The following is an 18,219-nucleotide window of genomic DNA, read 5'->3' as shown; positions in this document are numbered from 1 at the left end:
TGAAACATATAAGAATCAATCAATATATATTCATGTATATTCATGTATATTCATTCTTTATTACTATGTAATAAAGAATATTACTTGATATAAAAATATTATTTTTGTGATGCATTTTTATGTATTGTTGAGGAAATGGAATTATGGTGGTATATTGCGTATTTAATACATAAATTATAAAATAGAATTATTAGAATTTTTTTTAACATCATAATTTTTGTAATTTTTTAAATAATTTGTTATTTATCTCTTTTTTATATCTACCCCGTTACAAAATTCTTCCGTTATAAAATATTACATCTATTTAATTTTTTTTCTGTGATTATATAGAATGAATATATAGAATGATTTTTTTTCCAACTATGTTACATGCTAGCTACTATATCGATAATAGTACAAGTAGCTAACTATAATAACTTGTAATGATTATTTTAATATGAAATATTTTATATTATATTTTTCATATTATCAGTAATATAATATATCAATATTATGCTAATTTAATATAATAGTCTATAATAATATAATTATATAATTTGTTAAATTTATTGATTTTATAAAAAATTTGTACTACTAACTATATAAATATCTAGTCTATGCCTTTATCTCTATGATACCATCAGTTGATATTAATGATATCTTAATTTAAAAGAAAAAATAAACAATAACTTCTCAATAATTAAAAAATATAAGGAATAAAGACAAATAATTACTAATATATATTATTTTTAACAAAAGAGTTTTATTTTTCATGGAAACGAAAAAATGAGTTTTATGTATACTTAATCTTTGAACAAGTATAATTAGACTATAATTATGTAGTTTTTATATTATAATCATGATATATAATATGTAATAATAAAAATTACATAAATATACAAAGGCACATGTACCTGTAATTTTTGATTATATCACAAATGTTTATCTTGATTTTTATTGCTTGAATCAGAGATTTTAAATCATGTATGACTAAATGATCATACTATTTTATATACAAAAGTAGAGATATGATTTTCTTGATTAAAGCAATTTTTATAATCACACAGATGTGAATTCTGTTTGACGTTGTGAAGGATTATAATATAAACCAGCCATAGATTCTTGTAAAGCTCTTAAACATGCAACATGTGCTTTAAATCCACCTGCTCTTTCTGCTGCAGACTCAGCACGTACATGAGAAACATATCCACGAGCTTGTAATTCTCTCCAACTAGGTGGTGCTGGACCATCTGTTACTTGTTTGATAGGTGTGTAAGTGTATAGAGGTCCTTCTTCGATCTTTGGTATAGGCAAATAATTCTGACCTCCTTGATTGCTAAATTTAATTCCTGTACTAAACTGTGTTGCTTTAGCAGGTGTTGCTTTTGTTTCTTTTCTAGATGCTTGTATAACAGAGGCAAATGTTTCTACAATATTTTTTGCATTTCCTTCTGAAAATGTAAGCTCATCTATCAATGCTTCTTTCTCACGGATCTTTTTTCTTTTAGCTTCCATTTCTTCTTTAGCTATTTCTAATCTTCTTTCTTCCTCTTTCTGTTTCTCCAATTCTATCATTTCTTCCAATTCATATTCACTTCTACCAAGCTTAGATTTACTTTTTGTTATTTGATCTTTATTGTCTTTTTTGTACTGTTCTATTTTCTTATTTGTTTCTATTACATCAATATTGTTAGCCAAGTTATATATTAGTGTTTCAATTTCTTCTAAATAATCATTGTATTCTCTTAGTGTTGCAAAATCTTCTTCTTTTTTGTTGAAATCTCTAAGAATTCTTTTTCTTATATTTACTTCCTTTTCTACCATAGGATCTTCAAATAATTGTACACGAAAATTTGCTCTTCTCAGAGGAATTTTACATTCAGGACATGATCCAGAGCCTAAGAAATTATGAAATAAAGATTTAATGACTGAAGGACTTAAGAATTAACGAATTTTTTTTAGCAAGCAACATAAAGAAACTAACCTTTCAAAAATAACAAATTGACACAACTTTCACATAATGTATGACCACAAACATTTACCATCATTTTCAATGATGGATTCCGATATTTAGTAGTTTTGCATCTTGGGCATGCTTGATCATCCATTTTTGCGAGGTATTAGAAACAAATATGTATTTAAACTTATAGGAACCACCGTTTACTTTCACAGAACAATTAACTGGTGAAAGAATCGAAAATTTTACATTACGATGTATGACATGATTTTAATATAAATTCAAATTAATTGAATCATTCCATATAATTAAACAATGAAAATATAGTAACATTTTTACATTTCGAAAACATAGTAAACTATTCGTAACATCATCGTTCCGAAACATAACCTATAACTAAAATTTCACATATTGTCATGTAGCTTGAAGTTTGAAACTCAAATAGTAATCGATATTATAATATCGAATATGAAATATGTATTATTGAATTCGATAGTGTTAAAAATATTCGTTATAAATATTTTATTAATTTGTAATACTCTTATAAATTAATCACTTATAATTTTTCCAATTAATTATAAAATAATATTACAATTTAACAAAGAATTTATAATATAATTTTATTATAATTATAAGTAATATTTCTTTTCATATTTTATAAGGAATGTTAAATTGAATAATTTTAATTTTATTTCTAAAGAATTTATTATATATTTTCATTTATCTTAAACGTTTAAAATGCAAATAAATTAGAAAATAAACTTATTAGAGAAATGTATATTGTATATTTTATCTTTGAATGAAAATATGCTTTTTCTATAGTTTTCGATTATGCATGTTTACGTGATTATCGAATCAAAAAAAAAAAAAGAAAAGAGAAAAAAGAAATCTCTGAGAAAAAAACTCAAGTCAAATCTCTTGATACCAAGCCGTACGTCTTTTGTGCGTTTCACTTCTAACGATTTAGGGCATCGATTTCTTTTTCAATTCCATCGTGTAAATTGTACATTAAAAAGCAGCAAGAAAGAGATGCGATGCATGTCCATTATACTCGAAAGAACAAAAGGGGTGGTATGCTTTGCTGCCTCGCAAAGTTCTCCTTGTTTCTTCCTCCAATGGCTGATACTATGAACGCTCATTATTCAATCCTTTTCGTAAAACCATCCTGACGTTCAGTGAAAAATGTGCAATGACATTTCTTAAGTAAACAAAGATATTACATTCGTAACGCTAACGTGAAACACCCGAGATTAATCAGAATCATATTTCAAAGAAGATTTCCTAAAATAAACACATTATTCCATTGTTTCTAGAGAAACTCGAATAACGGCAAATTTTATAAAAATTTACGCATAATGTATTTTAAATTCAAAAGTAATGATTCAAATTTAAATCTAAAACATTAAATGTAATGCTTTTAATGTTTTAATTCTTCTTCAAAATTTATTTCTTAGAATTATTCTAATAAACTGTTGTTCGGAAGAATTATATAAATGATAAATACTTAAATTAAAAATTTTTATACAAAGGCCTTATAGCAATATATAATATGCGATAATCCGGTTCGAATAATAATCCCAACGATCGAAAATCGGTTCAGGAAACATCCTCGTTTTGTTTACTATCTTTTATACGGGCCACGATCGAAACGATAAGCTCGATCTAGTCCGTTTACGTGGAAAACGATGCGAAAGAGTAACTCCGGTCTCATTTTTTTCTCTCTCTCTCTTTTATTCTCTCTCACTCCGCGCTTCGCTGCATGAAATTTGTAAGGTGTGTTGGTGTGACACGTGTACGACAATGACGACGACGAGGACGACGATCGAGCCGACATGGAATTCGATTCTTGACTAGAGGATGCTGCACGCTCGCTTCATACAGTTGTGTGCGTGCTCGTAATAGAACTAAAGTGATACGCTTGCGCCGGACGATGTCTACCCCATCTTCTCGTTGACTTCGGGTGAGGGAAAGCGGGGCGTGTGCAAGGACAGATGGCAGGGCGTCTCTCCCGGGCCGTGTCGCATGCACTGTCAGTTTTGCTCGGATTCTCGTACACGAGTTTTATCGCGCTCTTTTGCACTCGTCACAATTCTCATTGAACGCAGGAAAATTCGCAAAAATCGCGCATACGCTCCACACCTTTTTTTTTCCATTCGCGTGTATATAACACGATCCTTGAATCACGCGAATTAAATTTATCCATTTCGTTCTGTCGGTTAAATAGTTCGGACAGAGCACGAGATTACCTTTCGATGTCGTTCGTCAACCGTCGCTGTGACAAAAGGATGAAAATTGTTGAAAATTGTTTAATTGCATAGTAAAATATATTTTAAAAGAAATAAGACATTCTATTTGGTGAAATGAATATTTTTATACGTTGGTGGATTTTAAAGAATACGAAGAAATAAATACAACAAAGAAAGGAATTGTCGGTTGTTCATCTATACCATTGGTCAATTAAGCAGTTCACGGATAAAGATATGCTCTAGCGGGAAGACAGAGAGAGGCAGTAGTGTCGCGGTGGAGGAAGAGAAACGGACAATTATGGGAAAGAAGTATCGGGGACAATTTCTATGCATGTCAACGCGTAGATCCCGAATAGCAGAGACATAATGGCGACAACGAGTGAAAAAACAATGGAAAATCAGATGCTTATCGATTCATTCGATACTTTTCTTTTGCGATTTTGATTTCTCCGCGCTTTTGTCCACGAGATGCTGTATCGAACGTTTAATTCCGGATTATTACGCCATACTAAGGGAAAATTAACGCGCCGCGAATGGAATTATTCGAAAATAATTGATAAATGAAAGTCGGCAAGAGCAATCGTGGAGAACGCGAAAAATCCTTTGTCTTTCGTATCCCTCCCCTTTTCCTATCTCCTCATCCCATCAGTTAAAACTAGAAACTGTTGTGGCTTTTTTCAAAAAACGCGACGGTTATATCGAGCGACATCGTGGATCGACTATGAGAGAGAGAAATAAAAAATGAAGGGTTTATTTTTTACCCTGAGTCTATTGTTTTCGGGTAAGTGGAAATTCATTAGTCACGTGTTTAATGATTCAGGGCGGATTGTTTTTTGAATTGCTCGTGTAATCCTCGGATTCAAACAATGTAACTTTTAAAACGGTTTAATGGAATTTTTCCCTTGAAAAAAAATTTCCTTTTGAAAATTATTTAAAAGGAATAACAAAAAAGAAATTTTTCATGCATATGTATATATGTATATACTGTCAATCCGAGATATAAAATAGACATACGAAGCACATCATTTCGCGAATATGATTATGAATCCCGGTATAACCAAGACAGGAAAACGATAATAATATTGTGAACATTTGTTATAATAACGCGATACTGTGGCGCGATACATTTTTCTATGGGGATACGTATAAAGAAAGAAAAGTGACGGTTATCGACGATAGTTCACTGCCACATATTATGAGATAAACTAGTTTTTGAAACTGTTACGTTCAAAGTTTAGCACCTACTTTAATACTTTATGACGAAGTGTAGCAAGGTCTATGTTCGAGCATCTAGCAGAATATACATATATATATACCTAATATATACATATATGTCGTCTTTTACCACTTGCCACTTCAGAACACATTAAAATGATTTCTTGCCACTTCCGGTTGTAAATAGTGCACGCCCCTTCTGGCGCGCACAAGAGTTTCACGGTAAACATGAGGAGTTAACAAAATTCCGATAACGAACGACACGACCGAAACGTGGTGAGCATTTTTTCTTTTCTTCATCCGCCTCGTGGTTTCCGCCGTTAAAGCGGCTCGCTGTGCGGCGAAATACGGGAAATAATCTTTCAGGTCAAAGAACAATCCACCGCAATCTGGAGATTGAAACGAGCTCACTGAAAACTGCTTTCTGTGTTGTATATGTATATGTGTTCGTGCGTTTTGTTTTTTTTGTTCTGTGTGTATTTTTTCTTAAAGTGCAAGGACTCGCCCGGGCTACATCTGATCACGAAATGCACGAGAATCTGAATCCACCAGATCCATTCGACCGTGGACCTTACTTCGATGTCTCGGCATCAAAGAACGTCACCGCATTGGTTGGCAAAACGGCCACTCTAAACTGTCGAGTACGGAATCTGGGTGATCGTACGGTAGGTAACGAATCAGTGTGAGGATGCTAGTCACGTGACTCGTGTTGGCGGACATAATTTTATTGGCTGTCAATATTCAATAATTGACTGTAATTTTTCTCGTAATTACTTTCGCTCGGGAATGTTAATGAGATAGACACAACAAAACAAACACGCGAGTACGACGCAATCAGCGTCGTTTAATAAAAACACAAGAAAATTAATGCAATAGAACGGAAATAAATAAATCAGAATAAATTCTACTTAATGGAACGGAGATTACAATTTAAGTTCGTCCATTAAAACATTATTCGCGTAATGTTTCGAAGTTGGAAATTGCAATATCGATGGAAAATTTCTTATTTTTTCTTATCCTTTGTTTTATCTCTACGATTTTACTATTTACTGGAGGAATTTAAGTAAAACAGAAAGTTTTGCTTTTTTACAATACGCACAGTCGAGCAGTTTTTATTTCGCGCGTACAACTTTCCTCTTTCCCCGGCCCCTGTAACCCTGCCTCTCGTTTCTTGTTTTCCCTTTAGCGTTTTTTCGAGAAGCATCGATAACTCTGCACACAGTACTTTGTTTTTAGAAGGCGCGCCTTTTTTTTTTGATTTTCTATTTTTTATTTTTCCCTTTGGTGTCCGAACTTTTTCGTTGAAAAAAGAAAAAAATCACGCTATATTAAAGAATCACCGTAACACTAAAATGTACAAATATATAGAAAGATCATATGTTGCATGGTAAATGCATGTATCACAGTTCCATCAAATTTCTTATGAACACCAGGGCATAATTTATTGTGTGCTCTTTTTTAAATTCTGTCATTGCATGGAGGTACTTAAATTTTCAACGTTATAATTCCTATTCAACCTATCTTCTTTAATCAGCTTTAATTGCAAGTAATGCTTTAAGCTCTGCGTGAATTTTAAATGGCTCCTCATTGGTGCAGAACGTTAGCAGCCTTGAGTAAATGTGATTTATAAAAGCCATATTGGCTTTTCATCCGTATGTATATGTGTGATATAAGCCTGGTTATCCATCGTGTCTTTCTCATTAATATCCCTTTGTACGACGATGACGTGCACTACCGATTATCGGCACGTCCTAAATACTAATTTGTAGCACACTTAAAAGAACACGCGAGCGCACAAGCGTTAAAGAAAGGCAGTTTAACGAGGCAGAATAACACAAATCGCATTAAACTATCAGCATGTAATGATGGCCGTCGAAGGTTTGAAGTACGATGGTTTTGCCGGACTCGATGACTACAGTGTTCGACGAATGATGTATATTCAACGGTTCTCGTACACGTGGCATATATACAGGGTGATTCGCGAAGTGAAGTGTTACGAACTGTATTATTTTTGGAAATTATATTCATTTTTTTTTTTTTTTAATGGAATAAGAAAGTTGGTTATTTGAAATTCAAAAGATTTTTCTGTGACTACAAAGAGGAATAAGAAAATCGCCCTCGTGTTTTTTAAATGAAATGGCATATAAAACTGTAATAATATTTGCTTGAAGCATTTTTCGTTATTCTGCATAATTAAAAATTGTGATAAAAGGAAAATCTAAAAGAAGTTAAAAAATCTAAAGAAAACGTAATTAAAGTAGACTTATTTTGAAATTTATTTTATTAGGTAAAATAGTACATTCTACATCACGATAATTTATTCTAAATATTTAATTTTTTTTACATTTTTCTGATATTATGCTCTATCAATTAATATTTCTTAAATTACAAACATTTCGTATTTTTAAATTCTTTTATTATCGATGCAACATGAATATGTTAACAAATACTAACAAATGAACATTTACTTTGAAATACATAATAAAATAAATTTCATCTCAAAATAAATTTATTTTAATTAATCTGACGTCTTAATTTCTTTAGATTTTAATTTCATTGTAACTGGTTAATTACACAGAATAATACTTCAAGCAAATATTTTTGTAATAATTCTTAATAATCTTAATAAATAGAAATTAACATTCATTTCATTTAAAAAAAAATAAATACAGGCTTTCTGTTTTCCTTTGTTGTTATTACAGAGAAATGTTTCGTATCTCAAATAATTAATCTTTTTGTATCATTGAAAAAAAAATGATTCGATGATTTCCTTAGAAAATGATTTGCAAGGTTTCATGCGGATTATTATATATGTGTACAATCGCAACCAACATATGTGCATCGCATAAATGTGACGCACACAGGCAAAAAGTTTGTCACTCAGCGGATAACGTTAATAATTATTTAGTCGACAACAATCGGTGTGTCCGACCGATGCAAATTGATGTTTGCGAACATATCAGAACGCGTTACAGGAGCATTAATTACAATTATCTATGCTGCCGTTGTCCTGGCAACATCACATTTCTTGCGGTGTCTGTGTAATATGTACAAATGATATACATGCGGTATCATCGACGTAGAATCCGCAGTTTTTACGTGTCGAGTGAAATTATCAACAGAAATCAGAAGATACGTTTTATGATTTTTTAATCATATAACGAGAAAAACACGGTACAACAAATCTCTATTGTTTAGTTTTTCTTCCTTCTCCCTCTTTGTTGCTCGAATTAATATGGAAATGTTGTATTAGCTGATGTTTAAATAAAAATGTCGATGCATGGAAGAGTCGAGAAATAATTGGTATACACTTATATAAGCTATATTATATATACATTTCGACAGCCAAAGAGATTATTATTTAAATATATATATATATATACCGCTTATTGGATATCAGAGATAGAATCAATTTCCAGTTATTCATGCATATTGATAGTTAAATATGAGTTTGATTTCAACTTTAAATAGTTTCGCACGCAAAATTGCACGCCGATGGCTTCAATATTTAGTATATATATAGTATTAATATTTAGTGTATATATATATATATATATATACACACACTAATATATATATACTATATATAGTATATGCGATTGATCTGTTTTTCAACTAATCGTTATGTTAAAATGTTATTCGTTCTGATCTCTTTTGTGCATTACATTTATCTATATTCAGGTTTCGTGGGTAAGGCATAGGGATATTCATCTTTTGACCGTTGGTGTTGAAACGTACACATCCGACCAACGATTCGTGGCTTCACATTTCCCTAGAACCGAAGACTGGACGCTTCAAGTGAAATACCCACAGCGTCGTGATTCTGGCACCTACGAATGTCAAGTGTCAACAACACCACCAATTGGTCATTCTATGCACCTTTCTGTTGTCGGTTAGTTCGGAATCTTCTTTTACTCTTTATTCGCGTTTTCGAATCGTTTTTCCCTTTTATTTCCGTTTTCTGTTAATTTTATTTCAGTCAGACCGTCCAACTATAAACTTGTTATTTTCCACGCGCATACGTGTGCATAACCATTTTCCAATTTCAACATTATATTAAAATTCCTTTTAAATAATTCTTTCCTCGACTGCTCATAGTCAATTCGTGTTTATTTTCATTACGTGAATCTGATTGTAATAAAGAACAACATGATGGATGTATATTTTATGCTTTTTTTTTTTTTTTCATTTTATTTCTTTTCATTTTCAAAAAATAATACTTGATTATTATTCATATTCGATACATTCTCGATTTATTTTGCAGAGCCGATAACGTCGATCGTTGGGGAACCAGAAATGTTCATAGACAAGGACAGTACGATGAATCTCACTTGCGTGGTACGTCACAGTCCTGAACCACCGACTGCCATTTATTGGACCCATGATCACGAGGTATTGAACTTCTGATATATCAATATATGCGTTTGAAATGTGTGCATGCAAATTATTTTATGCTCTTTCGTATATATATGATGGAAAGAAAGAGGATCACATATTATTGGTCACTATTAAACATTATAATCGTAATTTTATTCTTGAACCAAAAACAAGGATCCATGTCTTTTTCGAATCTTACACTAGGTATATGAGTTTGGTGATATCTAGTTAAAAATTAAGTCGATTATCAATTCTAACGGTAACATGGATAAATTTTACTTGATCTTGATACAAAAGACTCTTCGAGTCACGTCGAAGCAATAATGGAATAAAAAGCAGAGAGAAAGAGAGAAAAAATAGAATTTTCTACGTAAGTTAGGGAACATTGTTCTTGAGGGTTAGCTGCTATAGTTATGAGTAGTCATATCGGGTACTTGATTATATAATTTCCTTTAACTAGGTTAAAAGGAATATTTGAAATTACCGAATAAGGTTAATTTTTTGTTCGCTATACATTTTTTTTCTTTTGTACTACTCTTTCCATTCTTCTTGATTTTAATTTTTTAATTTTCCCCCTCTTGCTAACAAGTATCCTTTTATACGTATATTACGAACAAAGTGAGGGAATTGTACGAATAGGGGAAATTATTCAAATTTAGTAGTTTATGAAATGAATTATTCAATTATTTCCCGAAGAAGCAGTCGCTGCACACCACGGCATACAGAACGATTTCGCTCGTTCGTGTCTTTACAAATTTACGCTCACGCTGAATTTTGATTGCGCTCATATTCCCGAAAACTCCTTTTTCACCGCCATCATTGTCTTTCAGATGCCCACTTTTACGGAAAAGTTTTTACTTCGTTTCAAATGTACACCGAATCAGAGTAGTATTCAATTAACGGAACGATTCTTTCTCCGACAATCCAGCTATTTTGTATCATTGATATTCACTTAGCGGCAGCCTTTTTTATTATTCATTTCATTACCTGATCTTCCCTCTTAATCAACTTCCATTCCCTTAACTGTAACAACTCGTATCTTAGAATAGAGACCCTGCTCGAGGCAATGAATTAAACTATCTTACTCATTCCTACTCGTTCTCCTCTCAATATTTTTTTTCCTTTGTCTTTTTTTCATTCTCCTCCATTTTTTCCATTTTTTTTTTTTTCCAAATCCTTTGCATACACCCCCCTTTGTTTCCAGTCCTTTCTATATCCTTTTTAACAATTCCATCTGACTTTCTCTCTCTCTCTTTCTTTCTCTCCCTTCCCTCCTTTCCTTTCTATTTTTCATCTATCTCTTGAACTTCCTCCAGTTTCCTCCCCCCGTTTCTTCTTTCTCTCTCGCCCATCATATGTACATTCGTCCATCTTTCTCCCACATGCGTCGCATTGTCTTTCCCGTCCATCCTTCTTAAGAGTGTCAGTTCTCTCTGGCAGCTAGCTCTTTGTATACCATTGCGCCTGTCTTTACAATTCGCAGGCTTTTCCACTGTCTTTCACTCATTTTTACTCTCGTTCTCCTCTTCCTCATGCCCATTATCTCTGTCACCTTCTCTGCAACAGAATACACGACCGCTATCGCGCTCTATCCTTGGTACACGCAATTTTTCCATCGTCTCTCCATATCATATTCCTCCCCCTTCTCTTCTGCTATTTCGTTTTCATCTTTTTTATCTCATAGTATTGTTCTCTCTCCCCTCCCTTCCCCTCATCCGCGTGTCTTCATTCCACGCCTCTTCCTTACCGATGCTCTCTACTCTATCGACTTTACAGTCCCTCTGTCCCTTCTTTGTCGTTCCATCCGCTCGTTCCACTTGCACACGCCACCACTCCTCCTCTCCCTTATTTATCTCACCTATCCCCTCCTCCTTTAAACAAGCTGCTTCTGGGTGTAGCTCTCGTTCCTCTTGCACACACACACACACATATATGTATACATAGTATACCTCTCGTTCAACGACAGACCGTGTGTCAACATCTGTGCACCGCACACTCGTGATGGTCTCGCTGTTGCTTCCCTTCTTCTCCTCCTCCTCCTCTTCTTTTTTTCATCTCTTCTTGATATTTTTCGCAATATTTTTTTTTTTTTTTAATTTATTCTTCGACGTTGTGCGCATTTATTTACTTTCCTTTTCTTGCTATACATCCTTCGTATCGGTATGTTCTCTTTCCTCTGTTTATTTTGTTATTAATTCCGATCCTTTTAAACATTTTCTCCTGTCAACTGGTTTTTAAGTAAGAAGATATTAGATTTCGTTTTAATACAAGGAAATTTTTCATTCAAGAAAAGATATAATTTTAATGATAGAAAATTATTGTATTGAAAGTTATTAGTGTTTACTTCACGGCTTAATTTGATGCCATTATTGGTTGCATCTCATGAAACGAGTGGATTATTATACAATGAAGAGATATCCTTGATGAAATTATCGATGGTTATGATACTTTCATTTTGATGATTTTTAAATGTGGATTAGAATGGAAATAGGACAAGATTTTGAATATTTTTTTTTTATGTGTATATAATATCAATTGACTTTAATTTTTGAAATATTTGCTATATTAAAAATGATTGCTATTATATCTATTAAAGTTTGAGCAAATCACTATACCTAATTCATGATAACTAGAGGTAATTCCGATTATTTTATCCTTGATATATATTTTTAAAGACATCATTCGGGCTAACTTTACAATTTTATAACTCGATCTCTTATAATTTTCGAGGTATTTGCAAAAAAATTGCTACCATTACATAAAATTTCGTCCATATATACGTATATATCTGCGATTACGTGTGTAGTAAGCATGCCATTTATTTTCAATAAATACATAGCCGACATTCAAAGCGTATAACAAGTGCACTAGTCAAAAACCTATTTTCTAATGGATTTTGTTGGACTTGAAATATTTCAACCTCGATCTATAGCTAGAGTTTGATTATATTTGCGAAAATAAAATACAAAAATATCTTTGAATGAAATTACTGACCGAAACTACGAAGTAGTACAATAATAGAGTTATATTATTAGTTCTCATACCCAATATATTTATCGTTGTTTCTTTCATGTTATATTTTCTTTTGTCGTGAAATTAAAAGATCCCAAGATAATATTAATATATTAGTTCATCATATGATGTGTTTATAGAAACGATAGATAAATGATTATCACGTATTGATGCACATATAGGCATTAATAAGCAAAATTCCATGTAATATTAGCAATAATTTTTGTTAATTCAAAAACTATATGAATTTAATATTATATTGCAGTTCTTAGAGGCACAAGCGATTAATAGAACATTCTTTAACTCGTTGTTCCAATAATTACGTGTCTGTACTACTTTTTCTGCTTCTTTTCCAATCGTCAGACTTTGCTCGATAATTCTGTCAATGACAAGAAATAGAGATATCTTCCAAGTTAGATTAATTGCTAATTAAATTTATATTAGATCCATTTTACGTTACATGTGCAATATATTTGAGGATTGTTTTATCTTAATCTTACATGTAAGGAATCCCTCGTTACACGTGAGTAAATTTAGATCAACATTGGTTTATATTTAAACTTTATAGAATATGTACAGGAGGTTTCATATTTTAATCTCTCCGGGCGGATATCTCTTGAAAGAAATATGGAAAAATGTTTTGAATAAAAGTTATAAAGTTGTATTATTATTATTTATTTGACTTTGAGAAAATTTACAAAGAATAACTTTGCAATTTTTAAATTAAAAACTTATATTTTTCATTATTATTTCTGACATCGAAATATTATCTAAATCTTCTTTTTGCACGAATTAATATTTAAATGCTTAAATTTGAATATATATTCAGAATTTTTCACATTAGATTTTACTTATTAGAGAATAATAAAAATTTTGTGCTTCCTAAATGAAGTTTAACCCCATAGAACAGCTCGCACATAGAAGCACCAACAGAACAGTGTTACTCAAAATTCATGATTGTAATAGCTGTTTCGAGGTGTGGTGAAAATGTTTGAGAGAAGGGATTTTGAGTTTTGGAAGTTTGGTTTAGAGAAGTTTACGGTGGGATTAGTCGCATGAGTGCGTGTTGACACGTTTTCTGTTGTACGATTTGTATATACGGTGTTCGTGTTTAAGATATTTTTCCTTCTGAATTTTTCTAGAACGAATCTATTACTGTCAAGGGAGGCATGATTGAAATAGTAAAAAAAAAAAAAGTAACGAAAATTTATTTTTTTCGTAAATGAAATATACATAAGAAGATTTATCGTATTTATTTAAAGAAAAGTTTCTTTTTTTCAAGATTTTTTACGCAACAAAAGTCTCGAATCCTCGATTATTTTTCTTAATAAATATCGGGTGTCAGATAGATTTCGAATCGACGAGAAAGTATCACTCTTAAGTAGCAAAACCGATTTCTTCAATTAGCTCTTGTTTGCAAGAGTAAAAGAATATTGATGAATATATTTTACTTAAAAACGAAACCTTTCTATAACATTACAATCGATGTTAATAATTAATTTACATTATATTGTAAATTAAAAAACAAGTTGAAAACAACTTTGCTTTGTGGAGTGTCTTTTTAAATTGTTTAAAAAAAAAAAAAGAAAAAAAAGAAAAAGTCATAACAAGAAATAAAATTACTTTGTTATAAACACCGATGTGTTTCTCGTATTTTGCATCTCCTGGTACGTTCAGCTCATCAACTTCCTTCAAGAACCTTTCCGGTTGTTTCCCTCGGCGCCGGAACTAGTTTCCTCCCTTTTATTATTTCCCTGCTCGATATCGTTCCTATTCTATTTAATAAGGCAATGAATCAATTAATCGATAAAAAAAAGAAAACTTTTTCTATTCTTTTTCCTTGTTCTATTCCTCTCTCTCTCTCTCTCTGCTTTTTCTCCTTCTCTGTCTCTGCTTCCATCCAAGTTCTTTAGTAAGAGTTCTTTTTTTTTTTTTGTCTGCTGCAACTTCGCCATCGTCCATTTTTACTTCTTACCCCGGCTCATCCTTTTGTTATTTCTCCTTCGATCACCCTTAAGGCAGGTTTTCAACGGAAGTTTCTTTTTCGAGATTCACTCACGACGAGGTGACCATGGAGAACGATCGGATTAATTTTTTTTTTTTCTTTTTGTTCTTTCTTGTTTTTTGGCAATTATCTTGAAAAGGGGCTCCCCCCTCCGCCTCGATTTAGTATATAATTCGAGATTCTAGGTTTCGAGATATTTATTAAATATATTATTAAAAAAAGATTATTAATATTATACAGAGTTTCATCTGTTTTACTTATAGGTTTTACTTACAGGTGCCATTTATTTATTATTTTTATAAGCGTATTGCAAAACATATAACGGGTGGATAGAATAAAAATCTACTTCCTTGTGGATTCGATATTCAACAATTCGAATTTAATAATTCTAAATCGAATTTGAAATCTAAATCTTGAAAAATATATCGAAACTTCTAGATTTCGAATTATTTGTTACAATATCATAATACATACAGGATGTATTAATACGTTCAGAAGAGAAATCAATTGTAAAAATAAGAAAAATATATATAAATGTCAATTGAGGGTTCTAAAATGAATTTAATTTCCAATATAAATTTCAATTGCCTTAATCGATATATTTTTGTATATCAATTTCTATATTTTTTTTTGTGTCCCATTTATTAATTTATACACGTTATAAATAAAATAGAAGTGTTTCAAATTTTATTTCTGATTGTATAAGTCAGTTTTAAATATTCACTTTTGACACATTGATTTTCTAATATCGAAATTATATTATTGGAATCTTTCCTCGCAATATTATGAAGAAAAGTAAATAAATTTTATACATCTTAAAACGAAATTTTCAGTAAATTTCGTTATTGGTAGGAAACTATCTTCTTCGATTATTATTGCAATTTTCTCTTCATCGGCTACTTTGTTAAACTTTTACACGAACTACTCTACTTAATCCCCTTAAAACTGATCTCTCTCTTATTTCCGTTTCTAATTTTGCTACTTTGCGTGGTTCTCTTGTTAATTAAACATAATTCTGTCTAGATATCTAGATACCTCGGCTCGTTTTTTTCTTTTCTTTTTTTTTTTTTTTGTTTTTTCTTGGAACTTTTTCTTGATATTTTTAGGGGGGATAATATTTGAAGTTGAAATTGATCTAATATAATTTCTGTTTTATTGATTTTGTAAAAATTTTTATTAAACTCGGATCGGTGGAGAGTTAATTTTAATTTAATTAAATTAATTTTACACACAATATTATCATTAAATACATGCTCGTTACCGCCGTTATTTAAAATAAAATAAATTTAATTGTAAATTTAATTTTGTACAATATGAAAAAAAAAGAAAGAAAGAAAGAAAGAAAGAAAGAATAAAAGCGTAGCGAGCGTATATAGTTTATTTTCGTATTTCGAATACGAATACGAATATTTCATGAAAATTAATATAATATTCATCATCAAGGACCTGAAATGTCACATGTGCGACGCATGATGGCACTAACTATTCAATTATACCTATATTACATCAATATTTAAACAATAAAATTATTTCAATATTCGATTATAAAATAACATCCATCGCTAAAAAGAAATGTATCATATTTTTCAATCCAAAATTACAATTTTGGACGAAACAAATGATATTTAATCTTTTAACGAATTTTATTTCGAAAAACTGTGTTATTTGCTCGCGTAATTGAAGGAAAAGAAAAAAAAAGTATTTTTGTCAAAGTACGCAGAGTAAATTGATCTATTGTAAATTTTAATTAATTATAATAACGAAATGCCATTATTTAAAAAAAAAAAAACGAATAATCTTGTTGTTAAAAAATTCATTGATACAACAAATGACAAAATCAATGCAACGGATGGACTTTATTTTTTGTATATGTTCGAATTATAATGTACAAGCGAAGAAATAATTTGATTAAAAAAACGCAATATTAAAAAAAAAAATATTACTCATTTGATTTCTCTTTATTCTAAAAAAAAAAAAAAGAAAAAAAACAAATTATATTTATTACTCATCATTTCATTCTTCAAAAATAACAATCATTTCCTCATAATGATATTATATTTATCGTTAGGATTATACAAAGTTTTAATATTCAACAAATATCTTTTCTCAATATCTTTTTCTCTCCTCCCCGCTATTTTTGACTGCATTTCACTCAAGCGAAAATGTATTTACGTGTATATACTTCAAAGCATATTTGCTCATGTTCATCCCAAAACTTCACGTATATATACACGTATATATACAGTGTTTCTCAGATCGGTGTAACGTCTTTCATTTTGGATCAGCATAGATAACGTCTTCCTCTTTACAATGAGAATATTCTTACTCGCTCATAAATATCGTTCTCGAGAACACAGAATATTTATGGAAATTTCGTGTTTCGATAAACACGAAACTTCAGAAATAAAATTTAAATATACAGGATATTAATATTATTCGTAGGCAGGCGTTCGCACGATCGATTCTAAAGGGCCAAAGGAAGGAAAGTTAACATACAAAAATTTCACTCATTTATGAGCGATTGAAGTTCACGTTAAGACGAATAGCGTGAGATCGCTCTATCTTCGTTACACCACCGTTAAACCCTGTTCCTGTCTCACTTCGTCTAACGCGAACATAAATTGATTATAACTTAACGAGTAAGAATCGCATTTTTGTTTTTTCCCTAGCTTCTAGAATCTAGGGAAATATTGTTCTTCCACAATATATTGATCGTGTGCATATCTTAATATTACCAGAGACAATCAGGCAATTATATACTTGAATTGTAAAGTTACATTTCTTCTATTCATTTTCTATTCATTCGTTAGTGCAACGTGTATCTACAAGAATCAAGTCTTCATTTTTATCGATAATAATATCGGTAGAGGAAGAAGGAAAAGAGATGGATTGAAAGATTTAAAAGCATTTAAGAAAGAATTTATGATATTGTTTCGATTTAATATCTTTCGCTTCAAGGGGGATAATGTTAGATATTGAAGATGATTCCCAAGAGCAGTCGTATATTCAGAAGAAACCGAGTATGTATCCATTTCACGCTAAACAGAATTCCTGATTCAATAAAACTTGGATAACTGACCTGGGCGATGTACAGCGCGAAACGTCCATCGGTACCAGGGGCAATTCTCCTCCACGACCATAAAATGTGATATGTTTATTTGAACCATCTGCCCCTCTTTCTACTCGCTTTGTATTTTCTCAAAATACAAAGTTGCAGCTCTAATTGAGCCGTATCGATTAAATTTCGATTCCAAGTGTAAGTTGGAGAGAGTTTTTCGATTTTCAATTTTTTATTCCTAATTTTTATATACGTGCGAAACTCATGCATTCGTTATAACATTTTCTGAATATAACATTAATTTTAAATTCGGTAAAAATTAACAAGGGAAGGAATAATCGGTTCTCGGGCTCGAATATTTATATAAATA

The 18,219-nt window shown here is 31.2% G+C and overlaps 2 protein-coding genes across 3 annotated transcripts in view; one reads left to right on the top strand and one right to left on the bottom strand.

Moving 5' to 3' along the window:
- LOC122716905 (lachesin-like) overlaps window positions 1-18,219 on the top strand; it is a 56,604-nt gene that overhangs the window by 2,848 nt on the left and 35,537 nt on the right. Inside the window, exons 1-4 of one of the 2 annotated variants that reach the window (XM_043940412.1) lie at window positions 3,447-4,963; window positions 5,890-6,062; window positions 9,079-9,289; window positions 9,662-9,789. In XM_043940412.1, coding sequence (XP_043796347.1) covers window positions 4,924-4,963; window positions 5,890-6,062; window positions 9,079-9,289; window positions 9,662-9,789 — 552 coding nt within the window. In that variant the 5' untranslated portion in view covers window positions 3,447-4,923. Of the gene's footprint in view, window positions 1-3,446; window positions 4,964-5,889; window positions 6,063-9,078; window positions 9,290-9,661; window positions 9,790-18,219 lie in introns of those variants that run through there. The other variant, XM_043940413.1, reaches the window with a different exon arrangement.
- LOC122716904 (CDK-activating kinase assembly factor MAT1) lies at window positions 749-2,361 on the bottom strand. The gene is made up of 2 exons (XM_043940411.1): window positions 1,964-2,361; window positions 749-1,877 (listed from the first exon to the last, which is right to left on the bottom strand). Exons 1-2 carry the CDS (start codon window positions 2,085-2,087, stop codon window positions 1,039-1,041), a joined length of 963 nt encoding a protein of 320 aa, XP_043796346.1. The 5' UTR covers window positions 2,088-2,361; the 3' UTR covers window positions 749-1,038.

Source organism: Apis laboriosa, unplaced genomic scaffold, assembly GCF_014066325.1.
Source record: "Apis laboriosa isolate Shangri-la unplaced genomic scaffold, ASM1406632v1 scaffold49_cov149, whole genome shotgun sequence".
NCBI lineage: Eukaryota > Metazoa > Arthropoda > Insecta > Hymenoptera > Apidae > Apis > Apis laboriosa.
This window is presented reverse-complemented; position numbering and strand designations above follow the sequence as displayed.